At 44.2% G+C, this 18,614-nt stretch overlaps 1 protein-coding gene across 6 annotated transcripts in view; it reads left to right on the forward strand.

The window, feature by feature from the left end:
* The window catches only part of GLIS3 (GLIS family zinc finger 3), a 508,929-nt gene extending 498,793 nt beyond the window's left edge, over positions 1 to 10,136 (forward strand). For all 6 annotated transcript variants that reach the window (XM_057547717.1, XM_057547713.1, XM_057547711.1 and 3 more), the window contains 2 exons: positions 4,843 to 5,025; positions 5,921 to 10,136. In XM_057547717.1, coding sequence (XP_057403700.1) covers positions 4,843 to 5,025; positions 5,921 to 6,057 — 320 coding nt within the window. In that variant the 3' untranslated portion in view covers positions 6,058 to 10,136. The remainder of the gene's footprint in view (positions 1 to 4,842; positions 5,026 to 5,920) is intronic.
* Positions 10,137 to 18,614: the final 8,478 nt, after the last annotated feature.

An 18,614-nucleotide genomic window follows, 5' to 3' on the forward strand; every position in this document is an offset into this window, starting at 1 on the left:
GATCCCACAGGCTGCGGAGCAACTAAGCCCGTGCGCCACAATTACTGAGCCTGCACTCTAGAGCCCTCAAGCCACAACTACTGAGCCCACGTGCCACAACTAGCGAAGCCCGCACGCCTGGAGCCCGTGCTCCGCAACAAGAGAAGCCACCGCAATGAGAAGCCGGCGCACCACAATGAAGAGTAGCCCCCACTCGCTGCAACCAGAGAAAAGCCCGTGAACAGCAACGAAGACCCAATGCAACCAAAAAAATAATAACAATAAAATAAATAAATTTGTTTTAAAAAAAGAATGATTTTTAATACTATGTGAGCTCATAGGTAATATTAGGGGAGAAAACAGGATACAAAACAATCTGTATAACATTCCAATTTTGTGTGTATATATCTGGCTATGTCTGAATTGTAGGAATAAAGATAATTTTTCTTTTCTTTGCATATACTATTCTACATTTTCTAGTTGGTATAATTAATTCAAAATATTTTAATAATTAGAAAAACAAGTTTGTTTTTAGAAGGGAAAAATACTTCCCAAAATTGACAAGAGGAGGAATGATTCTCCTTGACCTTCAGGAGCTACAACTTGAGTAAAGTCAGTTTATCTGCAAGTTCCTCTTCTCCTCCTCCATTCTTGGAGGTAAAATAACTTCTAAAATGGGGGAGGGGTGATTTTCTAACTAAATGTGATGGCTAATATTTATTGCCAACATAAACTTATGTGTGCATTCTTCTGCTATTATAAGTGTATGTGTTCTTGTTCCAACTGCATTATCAATCCTCAAGGACAAGGTGTTATCTTCTACTTCTTTGGTCTCTCCAAAAGCTCGTTAACCAGTACTCAGTAACTATCATTGACTGACTGACTGACAGATTGGCTGACTTTGCCATCACTCTTATGTTTTATGCCCATGAAATGTGTTAACATCTTGCTGCATTTTGCTTTGGGTCCTCGAGGTAGTGTTCCTTCCAAACTTACTACATGAAATTCAGCAGCTGGAATACAGGAGCCATTCATCAGAAAATGAGTTAGGCTTTCTCTGGGTTTTTGTGTGTGGCAAGATCCTGATGGAATTTTTTTAGATTTTGTTAGTTTTATGGAAATAGCAGTGGGAAGAGGCTATGTTAAAGCTCTTTGATTTGAGTGACCACAGTCATCCACACCAGTGTATTTGGCATCTCTAGTAACTGGCTTCTTGAAGGGAGGGATTTAATAAAGAGGATTTTCTTTCCCTGAGTTGGCTGTGAGAGTGGTAAAACATGCTTGTGGGGCCATTCTGGTTTTGACTGTTTCTCGTGTCAGCCAAGAAAGCCACAGGCAGGAACTACAGTTCACTCGGCCCTCTCACTCAGACCCAGATGGACAGGGGAAACTGGGAGATGGAGCTCAGGATGTTGGGTTTACTATTTAACTTCACCAGGTGTATTTCACTGCATTACAAACCTTTTATACTCTTACACTTTACAGCACTCAAGTGTAGATTGAAGCCATGTGAAATTCCTGCCATGTCTTCAAAGCAGGGAGAAGACAGGAAAGAGAGAATGAATTGGTTTTCACAAAAGGCCAGTGGAAGTCTCTATCACGTCCCTGACGTACCTGAATGATCAATGTCCCTATTTGGGGAGTTGTGAGAGTCTCTCTTCCTGGAAGGTTAATATTACACTGAGGAATGCTATCAGGGTATATATGAGTGACAAATATGAACAGAGCCAGCATAGGGATATAAATAGCAAATATTGTCTATTTTGTTCAGTGAGGTGACATTACATTCTAATAAACCAACTGTGATGGTTCATGGTAATGTTTTCCTCCTGATGGCGATGCCGTGATTACATGTGCCTGGCCACTGGGTACCCAAAGTCAAGATCAGTCCAAGGAACCTCCCAAACGAAACTGCACATCCCAGGTCTTTCAGCCCACTCAAGTTTGTTGCTGTTTTGAGCCTGCATGGGGGCGAGTGAAGAAATCAGAATGTGTGTCAATTAGTGCAGGATCTAGGAACCAACATGGGAAAGAGATATATAGCCCAGGTCCCGAGGGCCAAGAATGTTCCAGAGGATTCCACCTGGGAACTGGAAGTGAGCTACATGCCCACTGCCTTGTCCATTCTTACATTTGGTTATTGTTGAAGGACCTACTTGTTGCCCTTTTGAAAATTTTATTTCTCTTAATAAACATTTTACTTTTGAGAGCTACATTATTGTGATGTAATTTTACTTTTTTATTTTCCTTATTTAGCAAACATATATAAATTATGTTATTAAAATATATAAATATTAATTATATTCTCAGATTATATTGTATAATATTAACTCAATTTAATCTTCATAATAACTCACTAAGTTATAGGTACTACTTGTAATCCCATTTTACAAATTAGAAAGCTGAAATACTGCAAGGCTAAATAATTCACCAAGACTACACAGTTGGTAAGTAGTTGAGCTAGGATTTGAACCCAGGAAGTCTGGCTCCAAAGTACTTGTCCTTCACTGCTATTAAAATTCAGAAAAACATAAAGCCAAAAAAACCCCAAAGACAACTATAAATATGTTGCCTTGCAATCTGTCCTATACATAGTCTTCCACATAACTGAACCCAGTCTCCCTATTCAGTTTTGTATCTTGCTTTATTTTCCAACTGAACCTTATAATGGTCTTTCCACGATGTTAACTCCTTGTAAATACTGTTTTCATGGCTACTTAACATTCACATCAGGTAAATGTACCATGTTCAACCGTTCTCTTATGGTTGGCCATTTTTCCTCCTCGGTTTTCTGTTATGACAGCTAGCGCTGTGATGACTACCTCTTGCAGAATTTCTTCTGTTTTTCAGAATACACTTTTAGGATACATTCTTGGAAGAAAAATTCCCCTGTCCAGAAGTCTGAACACGTTTAGGTTCTAGATGCAGGTTGTCAAGTGATTTACAGAGGCTTATACTCCTTTGCAATGTCTGCACACTCTGCACAGGGGCCTTTGTCACCACTCTCAGTCCAGCACCAAGAATGACTTTCAGAAATCTTTGCTAATGTGATAGGTAGAATATGGTATTTTATCATTGTCTTGATTTTTATTGCTTTAACGGCTAGAGAATTGCCAGTTGTCCATATTGGTTGATAAATTATATGCGTATTTGAGTGATCTGATTGGGTCCTTTGCCCGTCTGCCTACTGAGTCCATGCAGAAGACTTAGGGCATCAAAAAGAGAAGAGCCAGTAGTTTTCCATTCTTTCTTCTCCTGCCTTGACATGGAATTTCCTAATGTTTTTTCCTAGTCTATACTGCTAACATGAATTTAATCTGCCTCCCAAACCTTATATGGAATTTTCTCTTGATTCTATATAAAGTATACTACTGGTTACTTACAAAGGATATTATTTTGTTTTCTACTGTGAGTGTACCCTGTTCATAAATCTGTATCCATCCTTCTGTCTTGTATCATAAGCTCCTAGAGGGCTGGTCTGTGGCTTTGTGAGCAGTTCAGCACACATTCTTTGGTGATATTCCTAGTGACCATAGAACAGGCCTCCTGGCCAAGGGTAGTCTGCCTTGAGAGTACTAATCAGAAATGAGAAGGGTGTGAGCATAATAGGTTGGATGTGTTAGTGTGCCTCAGTTGTACTCAAAGAGAGCTAAAAAGAACCCAAATAGCACCTTCCCTACCTGTTGATAGGTGACTCCGTAAGAAGAAGCAGTTCTAGAGGAGGAAAGCACACAGGACTAGGGCTCCAAAGTCCATGAATTAGTTCTGTATTCACCATCGTGTAATGTTTGTGGAAGGAACCCTGGGGCACTTCCTCTACTAATCCCTTGTTTTTTTCACCAGAAACAGAGTCATGATATCAATAACTGACATTCATAAAGCACTTTCAAATGTTATATATGGATTTCCTAATCCAATGACTTGCTTAATCTTCATAATCACCCAGTGAAATAGACAATGACTTTCACATGTTAGAGTTGAGGAAACAGGTACCAAGAAATAAGGTATTGAATGAAGATTTCATTATATTTTTAAAACCGTATACTCCAGAAAGTAATCTTTTACTTAAATTTATCATGAGACGAGGAAGAGGGAAAAGGTAAGGTATCATGGAAGGTGTGGAGAATCATAGAAAAGGACTACATAGGACCCCAAGGGAAAAACTCCATTGAGTAAGAAAAAAATTGAAAAGATAAATGAAACAAGATTAGCAAAATGTTGATTATTTTCAAATATTAAGAAATCTTTCCACATATTTCTTCATTATATTATTTATTCACTTCCAGTTTTTCTATTTACTGCAAAGATCAGCAATAATAATAGTTAAGTAAATGGTAGCATATCTGACTATGAGACACTATGTACCTATTCAAAATAATGAGGAAGAAAAGATATAAATGTGTATGAATGTATCTGTTGGAAGTGCAGATGGATAGATCTATGTTGCATTTTATAAGGTGAGCATTGTTAAGAGCTTTATTCAGGTTTTTACGAAATGTGAAAAACAGACTATAGAATAAAAGAAGTTAAGGAAGATGCACTTAAAACCTGGTGAGAGGGCATGGGGTAGGAATGTCCCCTGAAGGACAGGCCTTCAGTGTCCAGGACTCTTTGGAGAGTCTAGGGAAGGTGTGAAGCCTTTCAGCTTCAGGTACTAGAGCAAGAAATAAAAAGCCCCTGGAGGTAGAAGAGCTTCTGCTCAGGTAGTGCATTATGGATGCTTGGTCAGAAGGTTTTGTAGGTGGGCTTAAGGGTTAAAGGCATTTTGTCATACGAAGCCAGGCTGAGTGAGGGTCTAGCCAGGTTGAAATGATCTTCTGAACTTGTGCCCTGCAGTAGCTCAATGCCATGCTTGCATTTCAGGATTTTACGGGCAGCTGCAGACATTCTGCCCCCCACATTACCCTGACTCTCAGAGAACCATGCCGCCTAGCAGCTCCTGCAGTGTGGTGCCTTCCTTCGAGGACTGCCTGGTCCCCACGTCCATGGGCCAGGCTGGCTTTGACGTTTTCCACAGAGCCTTCTCAGCTCACTCGGGCATTACAGGTGTGTTGGTGTCTGTGACTTAGACACTCGGGCAGACAAGCAGGTGAGATCAGGTGGGTTTCCCGTGACCAGCCTGGACTAGACTTGACCCAGCACATGACCGCATCAAATCCTGTTCACTCTGCCCGTGAAATGTCTCTCCTCTTATCTTCCTCTCCAGCCCTTCTCCAGCCCCACTTCCACCACCCTCGTTCAGGTGCCATCGTGTCTCTCCCAGACTTAGGCAACGGCCTTCCAACAAGTTCCTTGAGTCAGCTCCCTATCTTTACCATTCTGCCCTCCGAGCTACCGTAACCATTGCCTTCCAAAAATGAAGGATAAAATAAGGTACTTTCCTGTTCAGCTACCTTCAGTAGTTTGTAGTTTCCCAGAGAATAAAGTCAACTGTCCTCAGCAAGGCATTCGAAGCCCCCAGGAGTTGAGCCTGATGGAACTCTCCGGACCTGCGCTCATGTCTCATGTGCCCTCCTCACATGTCTCCCTACATGCTCTGTACCTGAGCTTTGCCAGCACACTTGGCCCCATGTGCCCCCTCTCTGTCTTCGCTCCCTCTTTCCTCCTCCTGGAATGTTCTTTCTTTATCTCTCCGTCTGTGAGAATCCCATCCTTTTTTATGGCTCAACCGTAATATCACCTCCTTTTTGAGGCCGCCCTCACTCTTCCCTACAGAACTTCACTTTTATTGCTACTCAGCCCATCTCTTGTGCCAAGTCCTATTTTAGCCACCTGCCTGCACATCAGCCTCTTCCCCACCTAAGGAGCCCGAGGACGGGGAGACCTGCTGAAGGGCCTGGCCCGGCACAGTTTCCTCCTCAGCCCCAGCCAGCATTTGCTCCCTGCGTGCCCGGCGTCTGCGACAAGGTAGCAGTTGACTTGTGCGCTCTTTCTCTTCCAGTGTGTGATCTACCTTCGGGTTCCTCAAGCCTTTTTGGGGAGTCTCTTCGCAGTGGACCTGAAGACACCACGTTCTTGCAGATCAGCGCTGTGGATCGCTGCCCTAGCCAGCTCTCCTCTGTCTATACTGAAGGTTAAAAGCTCCCCTGGCCTCCACTACCACTGGCGTCCAGAATCTTTTTGTTCCTTGCCACCTTTTCTTCTTATACTTTCACAGACTGTAAGAAAAAGGATGTCAAGCGAATCAGCGGAACCTGCCAAGTCCCAGGTGTGTCTTTGGAGGGCAGGGCTGAATGGTCAGAGCTGGGCTTTGTAGGTGTGTTTTCAGCTGCTCCTTTTTCTCCCTGGGTTTGCCGGTGACCAGCAGGACTCTTTTCAAAGGGAATTCAGAGTCTCACTCTACCAGATACCTGTTACTTCCTGGCTGCCAACCTTCAGAGGACACCAGTGAGATGATGTGCACGTGGAAGTATAATTTGGGGATTTGCTGAAACTCCAAACACGGAAGGGCGACCCAAATTGCCAGAAGCACAGTGAGCTGCCCCACCCGAGAGCCAGGCACAGGAAGGGGAACCCACTTCCACAGCACAGCATGGGCCCAGCTCTTGGAGGACCCCAGGTTTCCCAGCGCCGGCCTGGCATCCAGTGAGCTGGCTGCCGCTCTCCTCTTAGATGTTCCCACGCTAACCAGTTGCTTTCAGTGTTTCTCCAAAAGCAAAGTGAGAAGGTTCTGTCAAGCACAGGCCCTTGAGAAGCACTACAACTTGTTTTATATTCATGCAACCTATCTTAGTTCTTTGATTTTAAAGACTTGTTATTTACGTCTACTTTTTAAAGGAAAAAAATATTTAGAGGTCTGTTCTTTGGATGGAAATAATTATTTTAATCCCCCCAGCTACGTACACCTTGCCTCCACTGTGGCTCTGCTTGCCCGCACCCTGCAGCACCTATGAGCGCCCGGAACATTAGTGTTGCATTAGCAAAGGCTCCCTGAGGGACATGGGGTAGGCCACCCTCTTCCCAGTGCTGCCACAGAGACCCTCGTGGGTTGACTCTTCAGCGGCTCCAACTCAAAGACATTTTTCAAAGGAAAAGGTCAGTTGACTGGCTCACCCGTGGCCTCCGCTCTGGTGCTCTGCCCAGGGACCTGCTAGAAGCTGTGAGAGCAGGGACACATGGAGGTGTGCTCCTGGGTTCTCAGAAAACCAAACTAGAGATGCCTGATGTCTGGCTACTTTGCACAGCCTCTGCTCCCTCCGTTAGGATCTCCCCTCACCTGTCTGTCTGTTGCTCCCTTGCCTTCCTTCTCTCCCTCTTTTTGCATCGCTCTCACCCTCTTCTTGACTGTGGTTCAGACATGCCCACCACCCGCCATTGCCTGCTCACCACCTCTGAGCAAGGTCTGGCCAAAGGCAGGTAGAGGGGACAGTTCTGGAAAGGTGGCCAGAAGGAGGCAACCTTTCTGTCTGAAACTCTGTTTTGAGGACCTGGCATTTACCCAGAGCTCTCGGCCATTTGATCTCAAACCTGAATAGGATGCCATTTTCTGTGACTCCTTTATCAAGCTATTAAAAAGATCCAGAGTCCTATGACATAGGCTATAAAAATTGCCAAAACCCCAAAACACCTGGTAGATTCTGACATTCCAGTACTATGACCTCTCATGATTTCTTTTCTCTCTCTTTAAAAATGTTCTCTGAGGGAAAATGAAACAATGCTATTTGTCAAACTGGGATAATTATAATCTTCAACAAGACAATTAAACAGCTTGGTGTCAGACTTGGGATCTGGTGACAGTTTTTATCCTGACAGACATGTCCTTCCAGTCTGGCTGCACGGTCGGTAGTGTTCTGCCTGATTCCGGACTTCATTCTGACACGAAGTAGAATCAGCCGAATAAAGAACAAAGTGCAGGGTCCGTTTTGACAGTGCACTCAGTCAGTCTAGTTTCTCTGACTAGTGGGCTCTGATCTGAGGAGAGCCATCATGCAGACATCCGTGTCTGCAAAAGAGACAAGTCATTCACTTTACAAAAATCTGCTCTGCTTTACAAAAGAATTCACGTCAGGCTTTCTTTCCACATGAGTTCTCAGACGGCACACAAAGTCCCACCCCTCTGGCAGGCTTTGTGGGTTGTGTCACTTGGCCTAAACAGGGACCATGTCCTTTGTCACACCCTGCAGAGAAGGGAAAGCTCTGGTATCTTAGAGAGACAATCTATTCATTCTAAATCCTGGAGCCTCTACAGGGAACTCAAAACACATTTCATTTGTGTGATGAGGAGGAAAAAAATGGAAAGGCAAGGTTGTTACTGCAGCTGATGTTGTCTGCCTGCCTGTGGCTTCTTGCTATAATTTAAGGTGAAAACAGGTTAGGAGGACAAAGCCAGAAGCTGAACCTCAGAAACTTTGGCTGGAGGAGATCCTCGTGCACATCTCTAGTCTCCCCGTTGGCCTCACCGAGGCCCGAGGGCACCAGGGGGTGCCAGACAGCAGCTGCACCTGTGGGGCCTCCTCCCCCAGCAGGAATTGGCAGAGGGAGCGGGCCCAGTGCAGCCTGCGAGGCTGAGTGGCCCTCACTCCCCTTCCATGTTTCCCCTCAGCTGCAGGTTTGAGCTCAGGGCCCCAGGACATGACACCTCCAGGTTCCTTGTAGACAACACACGCTGCCCTGAGATTCCAGAATCTCGCCTGACCTTAAAATTTGTTCCTTGCTTGCTTTCACACTGCACAAGATTTATATATGCTTTCATCATTATGTTTGTAGCAGTAAAAGTAGAAGCTTCAAAAACTCATTTCCTTCCATTTCCTGGTCTTTTTACTCTTGATATGTAACCATTTTCGTAAACATCCGAAGAGAGATTGTCATTCCCCTTTTTTAAAAGACTGGTGCTTGTGAAAATACACATAGCAGCAAGGCCAATTATCCTATTACATTAAAAAAAAAAAATCAGTATGCCTAGAGACATTTCACTTGCTGCATTGTCTTAATTCCCTAAAGGGACTGCATCAAAATGTAAGTTGTAATTTAGCCTCTGATCAGCTGCTAAATATTATTTAAATATTTACTAGTCCTGTGGGGTATCTCCCATTACCCATGTCTACCCCAAATTATGTAGGTGATTCCAAAATGAACAAAAGGTCTTCAGTCAATCACAGCAAAGTTTCCACTGATAAAACAGAGCTTTGGTGTTGTTCTGTTGTTTTTACTAGAACAGAGGTAAGTGTTCAACCCCCTATCCAAGAACCTTGCTTCCCAGTTGCCTTGAAGTATTGGGAATAGTGATTGTAACTGTCCAATTTAATTATTTGGTATTTTATTTGACTGTTTCGACCATGTCATTTTATAGCAGCATTTTTAATGGCACTTTTTGTTGGTGGTGTGGAGTTTCTGTGGTTACATTTTTTTTTTTTTTTTGCAATGAGTAAAGAAAAAAAAAACACTCATTGGAGAGATGGTGAGTGTAAGAAAGAAGAGATTTATTTTGTACAGACAGCAGAGCATCCTGTGTAATGTTGCTGACATAAAGCACTTTGGGGGGAAAAAGTGGAAATCTGTTTCCCATAAATCACACAGACTCTTGTACATAGTTATGTACACTCACGTAGAGAAATGAACTGCATGTATCATACTGGATATGGGGCTGATTTTACTCTAGGGGCACATCTGGTGCTTATTGTCATAAATCTTTTAAAGAATTAGGTACACTTTTTTCTATTAATATGTATAGTTTTGTGATTTGTCACAGTTATGTTTCATATAATCATAAGTTATTTTGTCTTGTTTCATGAAGTCCTTTTTTTATGTCGAAAGTAAAATGAAGGGATTGTGCACTTGGTACATAATAAAACTGGAAATAGAGGATGCACCCACCTGCCTGAAATCCTCCTTTAGCATGTCGTTTTAAAACACGATGGCAACAACCATTTTTTGTTTGTTTGTTTTATTATTTTGTTTAGTTTTACCATCCGCCTCAGTCATACTGGATTGGTAATTATAATTAAAAGCAGATGGGGGTGGGGGAGGGAGTGTCCAAGGCCAGTTTTAAAATGACGCATTGCTTTGGGCCAGAGCTGCAGCCTGGATTTAATTATAGATATGAGGACGAAATGGCAGTAAAAATGAATGTGTCCCTGAATCCTTTACATGTTGGGAGTGTCCATAAATAAAACATGAAGTTTTATTTCATCAGATTTAATTAAAGCTTTTATACATGTTTTATTGGTTATTCTATTAATCTGCTTCAAAAACTGGATAAATGTGTGCTAGGGTTTGGGGTTTATTTGTGCCTTTTCAATGTAGTGCTACATCATGCTTCAGAAATGCCTCTAGTGCATGGTCCTCCAGGTGATGGGGTTTCGGCATGCTGGCCATTGGAGTGGGCCCTCTCTGCCCAGTTTTCCTAAAACCCTGCCAAGAAAGACACAAGCATCAGCTTCCTGTGAACTAATACCCTGACCTTTAAGTCCTCTGATTTCCCAAAGGAGAAGGGGGCAGTTATCATTTCCCTGATTCCTTGTCTTGTCTGATCGGCTGCTTTCCTCAGCTCCCATCCTTAGGGGGCAGGGAAGGGGAAAGGGTTGTCAGGACGCTCACACATCTGACTGACCCATGAGCCAAGCACAGCACTGTAAATAAAAGACATCACATTATCTCAAGGCTTATTCTTAGAAAATTGACAGTTTTCTCACTGAATTTTTAAGACTTGAGAATTATGTTAATGGAAGATACAGAGCAGAAGGGATGATGGCTCCCATGCACCTCATCTGGCTCTTCAAGGTGCTGGGGGGAACATGCAGCAAACTCATGTGGCTCAGGCTTTGGAGGTGAAAATAGTGCCGACTGACAAGACACAAAGTGTCTCTACTCCCTAGAGGGAGGCAGCTGGTGGGAGGGTGATTTGGTCCAACCTCTTTGGAGGACGGTGTGGCATTAACTGGTAGAGTTGAAGATACACATACCCTGCTATCCAACAATTCCATTCCTCTCTTGGGAGTCAATGGTGGCTCAGATATAAGATGTCCAATGCTATCTACAATGGCCAAAAACTGGAAATGACCCAACTGTCCACCAACAGTAAAAAGAATAAGTGAACTGTGCTAGAGTAATGAAATGTAATGCAGTGCAACAAAGGCAGTCACAGACCTGCAGCCACATGCAGTAATTCAGAGCTGAGTCTCATGAACTGTGTTGAAAGAAAATACAAGACAGAAAAGAAAATATACGGTGTTATTCTATTTATACACAGTTCAAAAACAAAATTCAAATATAGAGTTTAGGGGGCAGAAGTGTAAACAACAGCAAGGAATATACTACCACAAAGGTCCAGATACTGGTGAACTCTGGTCAGGAAGAAAGGGCAACCCAGAGTACTCCTGGGGTGCTGACCAACAGTGTTTTATTTCCTGACCCATGTGTTAGGTTAAACAGGTGTTTGTTTTGTAATTTAACTGTGCATACATATTTTTTTAGTTTTTAGTTCAAATGCCAGGGAAGGTCAACTCTTATATCCTCTACTCCCAGGGTCTGCAAACTTTTTCTGCAAAGGGCCAGATAGGACATATTTTAGGCTTATAGGGCTATATGATCTCTGTCTCAACTACCCAACTTTGTTGTTGTAGCTCAAAAGCAGCCATAGACAATATACAAACAAATGGGTATGGCTGTGTTACAATAAAACTTTATTTATGGACGCAAATTTGAATTTCCTATAGTTTTCAGATGTCATGAGATATTTTTCTTCTTTTGATTTTTGTCAACTATTTAAAAATGTAAAAAACATTCTTATTTCACAGGCCATACAAAAAGAAACAAAAAAGGCAGCAGGCAGGATTTGCCATGGGCCATAGTGTTCTGTCCCTAGTCAACTGAGGGAACATTCCCCTGCCCTTCCCATAAATATCTGCCCAAAGAAAATCACAGTGAGGAGCCCCTCTGCTTATTCTTCGGCTATGTTGGGTCTTATTCCTGGAGGAAATTCATGAGTTCTATTGATTAAGCTTTTGTTTGTTTAGATTCTGGGTTCTGCTCCCTGGGATACAGATGAATGCTTAGAGCCTGGAGTGCCACTTGACTTTATCTCTGGATTTGAAGTTTTTAATAAAAAGAACTGGGCAGAGATAAATCTGTGAGAATTGGAAAATGAGCACCCATTCTTTCCAAGCTAACCAAATATTTGCTGGATCTTGGCAGCCGTAGCCAACCGTTTCCTCTGAAATGCTGAGAGGTTATAAGTAATGGGAGACTTCATTTTTCTCAGGCCATAGCTCTTATGAGAAGCTGGAGTTGCCCCTCAAAACCTGCAGCATTCTCAGGGAGAGGAGAGTCAGGGTTTTCCGTCCAAAGATTCCACCAAGAAATGTTTGGAGCAGAGTCAGGGGGCACTGACAGCGCTAACAGTCTGTGCCCTCTCCTCATAGCAGGAGAAGGGGCCTAACACCCCAGCACCTTCTCTGGCCTCTGGTTTCCCGCAATGCCTAGCTCCCTAATTCCCAAACTTAAGGGTTTGTCAGCCCTGGCAGTGCTGCCTGTCAGCCACTCATGCTCATGAGAGAGAATGAGACTGAATTCACGTGGTCGTGAGTGTATACTCTCTTTGTATCTCTAGCTTGTGATAAAATTGATAGTTTTAAAAGTATGGTTGTTCGTGAGTCCTGGGGCACTTTTTAAGTACTAGCATGGACTAATTCCTCTTCAGTGGGTCTCCCTGGTGGTTTTGTGTGCTTGGCTTTGTATGTTGTATATGGTTTGGATACTAAAGCTGCAAGGAACACAGTGTCTTGGGTGAAATAATCTGAACTTTATAAAGAGAAGTTTAACCAAGAGAAAGCTTAGAGAACATCCAGTCCCACATCATCTTTTACAGAGGAGGAAATTGAGGTTGTTTCATTCATTTGTTCATTCATTCATTCTTTTAACATTTTTTGTGTAAAATACACAGAGGTAGAGGTGGCTCTCATGCTCACATAGCTGACAACAGAAGATTCCAAGAATCATCTGCCCAAGAACATTGCCCGGGTGCTTATTCAAAATTCACACTCTAGAGCTGCTGAATGCAAACCCCAGAGTTACCGAGTTGGAATATTTAGGGGTAAGATGGTTGCATCTGCATTCTTAAATAAACTCTCCAGGTGGCTGTGGAAACTAACTTTGACCGCCCCCCCTTGATTTAGTGGAGGAGGCTGACCATTTAACAAGGCAACGTAGTTTAATAAGAGCTAACAAAGAGGGCCTTCCAATCCCTGCCTGGGGAGACAGGAGAGCGGGGTCAGTTCCCTGAGGGAAGGGATGACTGCCTGAGCTAGTCCTAAAGGTCAAGTTAATCTTCAAGAAGCAAAGAAGCAGCAGAAGGGTGTACCAGGCAGAAAACGGCGCGTTTGCAGAGCTTCCAGGAAGAACAGTAACTTGCAGGCGTCACCCAACAAGCCAGTTGGAGAGTTGGAGATTGTCCCGTCTCTGGACAGTGAGTGATTTTTCTTCTCTGCCTCTGAGCCCCAGCCTTTCCTGTGTCGGCCCCACTGAGCTCAGGGTACTGTTTCCCAAACCAGCAGGGGATGGTATGTTACCAGTTACTCTGCAAAAAAGCGTTTCACTTTCAAATTAGTTTGGAGAATGGTGGGTCAAAGTTATTGTACAAAGTTGGGCTTTTTTTCATGGGGCGGGGGCTGGGTTTTTTTGTTTTTTGTTTTTTTCTTTTCTGCGGGACCTCTCAGAGACTTTACTATGCTAAAGTGCATTGTGACTCTCCAAGAAAGAGTTAGAGGATAAAGTCTATTGACCATGGAACCCTTTTTCTTTCCAAAAAGTACCTTGTTAGCACTGTAGAAAACAATTGGGCAGGTCTTCAAAATATTAAATATACAATTACCATATGATCCAGCAATTCCATCCTTATATACATACTCAAAAGAATTGAAAACTGGGACTAAAAACAGGTACATGTACACCAATGCTCCTAGCAGCATTATTCACAGTAGCCAAAATGTAGAAACAATCTAAATGTCCATCAGCTGATGAATGGATAAGCAAAGTGTGGTCTATCCAACACTGAACGTACAGCCAGCCTTCTGTATCCACAGATTTGGAGCCAGCCAACTGTACTCTGTCATTTTATATAATAGACTTGAGCATCCACAGACTTTGGTATCCATGGAACCAATCCCCCAAGGATACTGAGGGACAACTGTACTTAATGTCGCTAAACTGTGCACTCAAAAATGGTTAAAATGGTAAATTTTATGTTAGGTATATTTTACCACAATTTTTAAAAAAGTATAATGTAAACAGAGCGCCTAATAGGGTGCCTGACACCCAGAAGACAATTTTAAAAATAAGTGCCTTGTTAGGTAAGTGTTCTTTAGGACACAGTTTGGGAACGGGGACTCCAGAGACAGGTGTCGACTGCAAATTGGCACTTGCCATTGGCACTTGCCATCTACCTCTACAAGTATTACATCATGTGCTGCTGCAGCCGCTGACTTTCAACACCCCCCCGAAAGGGGTTCAGGGTGGAGAGCAGAAATGAGAAACTCTGTGCTCTGGGAAAAACTGGCAGAACAGGTCTTCAGATAGTTAGATATTCTCAAGAGCTGATTTTATCGAGCCCAATTCTTGTATCTCCTCAAATCTACAAAAGCACTAAAATCCTTCATGGTGACAACTGCTCCTCGTGACTAGCAGAAACCTTCATGAGACTAGCAGAAACCTGCAAAAATACGTGCTTGAAGACACAGAGAATGGACTTGAGGATACGGGGAGGGGGAAGGGTAAGCTGGGACAAAGTGAGAGAGTGGCATGGACATATATACACTACCAAATGTAAAATAGATAGCTAGTGGGAAGCAGCCACATAGCACAGGGAGATCAGCTCGGTGCTTTGTGACCACCTAGAGGAGTGGGATAGGGAGGGTGGGAGGGAGACGCAAGAGGGAGGACAAATGGGGATGTATGTATATGTATAGCTGATTCACTTTGTTATACAGCAGAAACTAGCACACCATTGTAAAGCAATTATACTCCAATAAAGATGTTAAAAAAAAAAAGAGAGAAAAAATATGTGCTTGATTGCATGTACTCCCCTTTCACCCAAAATCACATATGTACTGACCATCCCCCCTACCTCTTTGGAGCAGTTTCTCAGAGCTGAGATGCTGTCTCCCAGGCTGTAGTCCTCATTTTGCCCCAAATAAAACTTAACTCACAACTCTCATGTTACACACTTTTTTAAGTCGACACAGGTGAGTAGAGCCCTCGGGGTGGGTGTTGGCCCCCGACAGGTGGAAGTGGGTGCTGCGAATGGTACCAGCTGGCAGAGAAAGCAGAAGAGGACGAGAAGCAGAAGAGGAGATGGCCAGCTGGTTTGGAGCAACTGCAGAAGGTGGTTCTGAGCGCAGGGTACTGTGCCCGACATAAATTCTCAGGTAACTGAGGAAGGGAGAGAAAGGCAGACAGAAGGAAGGGGGGTGGATGTCAGTGTAGCAGAAGGAAGAGGTGGTGAACTGGGGGGAAGACAGGAGGCACTGGAATAGACCCCGCTGATCCCAATGTGTGCAAATGCAGAGATTTGGGTTTCGTTCATTCACCTAACCATTGTTTACTGAGCTCCATACCCCTCACTGTGTGCCTCTTGCTGTTCTAGGTGCTGTAATCATGCACGAAAGAAAACACAGCATCATCCCTGCCCTTGTGTCATTGTATTCCAGTGGACTGGTGATTCAAATCGTTTGCTCTGGTGGTCTGTGAAGTATGAGGCTCTGGAAGGTCGTTGACGGTTGGGTTCTCCAGGAAGCAGATGCCGAGGCAGAGTTGGGAGTGGAAACGATTCTGAAGAAGTTTTGAAGAGTGACCCCAGTGAAGGGAAAGGGGCTGAAGCTGGATTGGGCATGAGGCACCATCAGACTGTAATGCTAACTGGACAGGTGTTCTGCCAGAGTCTGCTCTTACCCACTACAAGAGCGCCATGCTGGGTGGAAATAGCTAGGCCATTGTACCACCCCCTTGCTGAAGTCCATCCTGAGAAGGGTGTGTCTTGGCTATCACTGTCTTGGTCGTTCATTGGCTGAGGTCCTTCCAGAGAGCCAGAAAGCTGAGAGGACACTGAAGAAGTTAATAGTGTCATCTAACCACACACAATGTAGCTGGGGGTCTGAACAGCATAGCTCTGTTCCTGCCACAGAGGGTATTAGGAAAAAGCATAGGTCCCCCATCATTTTGTTTCCCAGTTTGTAATAAAGAGCATATTGGGGACTTACATTCACACACACTATTGAAAATGGATTTCTGACTCAGCCCTTCCCCTGGTAGCTCTAAAACACACACACACACACACACACACACACACACACACACACACACACACACGAGTCACTGGGATTTCAGCATCTCAAGAGTATTTTCTCTCAAGGCTAGCACACTCCTTCCTGGGAAAGAGTGGTGAGAGATTTTGAGGGAGATAAGGAGGTAGATGACCTATTGCTTTTTCTCTCATCCAGGAGGCATCAAGGACTGTCACAGGTTTGGTGTCAGGCAGACCTTGTTCCCTGTCACCTACACCCTTTGCAGCAGCAGAAATAATTCCTCAAACTGCACTGCCCTGAGCCCATTTCTTCTTCTTCCAGCAGGAGTAATCACGTTCATCTCACAGGCAGTGAGATCATGCATATATCTGGCATAGTCCCAGTTACATGTAACATACTTTCTAAAGAGTGACCACCATATTTTAAAAATTACTGATCCTGCACCCAGAGTAGAATGAAAATTTGTGAGGAGACCACAGAAAGGATTATAGTTCTGAGATGAGCGCATGGAAGCAGGAAGGAAATGAGCTAGTCTGGAGAGCAAGCAAGTCATAAAATCACCCAGATGACATTGCCCACAGAGGTCTGTATGTATCTAGAGCTCAGAGCAGCCTGTAGTACAGACACCTCTTTGGCATCTTCCTGGGACCATCAGGATAGATAGTACTGCCTTTAGAAGCAAACAAGAGGATCTTCTGTGCTGGGCCCTGTGCTTCAAATGCTCCCCTCTGACCATCCTCCAGCCATGCCCTGCCCCACAAAGTGAGGAGTTCATGTGACTAAAGGTATGTCTCCAGCCCAAACCCACTTTCCTTCCACTACTAGACCCAGCCCAGGTACCTGTAAACTCTGAATTCCCAGTCCAAATGGTCCCACGCTGCTTCCAGGGCCAGCACAGTCTTCTTCCTCAAGCCCATCCTCCTAAGAGTGGATCAGGTCTTCAGTGTGTACATCCCTGGGCCTGCGAGGTAGCCAGAGAGTGGCTGTTAGAGGGATTGTGGATGAAGCTAGACGTGGAGACTGGGCTGTCCATAACTGAGCATAAAGTCTCCTCATGGCTGAAAACAGAACCAGCATTTTGGAGAGAAGAGGGGTGGGTTACAGGCTGGAGGTCGGACTGGCTTTCCTGGTACCACCAGGTTCTGGCCAAGAAATCCAAAGAGTCTCTGATCATTCTAAATCAAACCTGGCCTTCCAGGTCATTATGAAAGTATATTTGTTAACAATTGTTTTAGCTTTCTTTGGAATTTTAAAATATTTAGATCTCTGGGTTTGTGGGCTTCCATTTGCAATCCTGCCCTGGGGCCCTGTAAATGTTAGAGGTGGGCCTGGGGGGATGCTTAGAGCCTGGGGTCAGTAGGCCCCCAAAGTACCAGGAGAGAAGGTGTGCAGTGGAGATTCGAAAGCCCATGAAAACTCTTTAAGGAATGTCAGAGCATCAGGACTCAACAAATACCTAGACAGTTGCCAGACAGCAAATGGTGTACAATGCAAACATTTGTTGTAGTCTGATGCTTTTAAAAACAAAATAATGCATTGTTATTTCTAATCCAAGAGCTTCCTGACTTGGCTGTGCTCTTCAGTCCCCAGTGAACATCTCTAGACCATGTCCCCGCGTATGGTCCATGGAACATCTGTACAGCTCAGTCCTTGTTGCCCGTGTATATAGCATGACCTATTACACTGAAGAGTTGCTTCACAGGGTGCCCCTCACCCCTGTCTCCACATCTGCATGGCACATTAAGCTAACAGTCTCTCTGGGGTACTGGGGGTCACATCTGTGTAGCCCACCCACACAGCTGGGTCTTCCATCATCAACTCCAAATCATCCCCTCCCTTCTCCCTAGCTTGTACCCTGTGCTCACTCCCACTTAGTCTTTCAAAAGGCCAGATTCATGTCCACAGAAAGGGTTTATGTCTGAGGCCTAGGGTTCATGATGGAACAGGTGCATTTGTGCTCCAGGCCCCCATGGATGCCTGAGGAATCCAGAGCTCCATCACTGAACACTATCCGGTCCAGGTGCCTTTGCTACTGCACAGGAACCAAGATGCAGCATCAGCATCTTGTCCAAGGCTAGTAAATGAGATGACCAGACCAAAAAGCCTGGGCTCTTCCATTTATACTGTGGTCTCTTTTCCTCTGCTCCCAGGCTTTCTAGAATCTTTGCCCTTATCAAAATCTGACTGGGCTGTGCTGAGCTGTTAGTGGTCAGGCTTGCTCACTGCTCACGGTAGAGGCAAAGCTGCTCTGGGAACTCATGGTCTTTGTTCCATTCTTCTCTTTGCAATAGATCTCAGGCTGCCTGGCTGGGCTCTGACCATCAGACCTGAGATCATTGCTTCTCCAGCCATGCCAGTTGCAGCGTGATAGAGGCAGCATGGAGAGAGGTGAAGAGCACT

The sequence above is a fragment of the Balaenoptera acutorostrata genome, chromosome 6 (assembly GCF_949987535.1).
Source record: "Balaenoptera acutorostrata chromosome 6, mBalAcu1.1, whole genome shotgun sequence".
NCBI lineage: Eukaryota > Metazoa > Chordata > Mammalia > Artiodactyla > Balaenopteridae > Balaenoptera > Balaenoptera acutorostrata.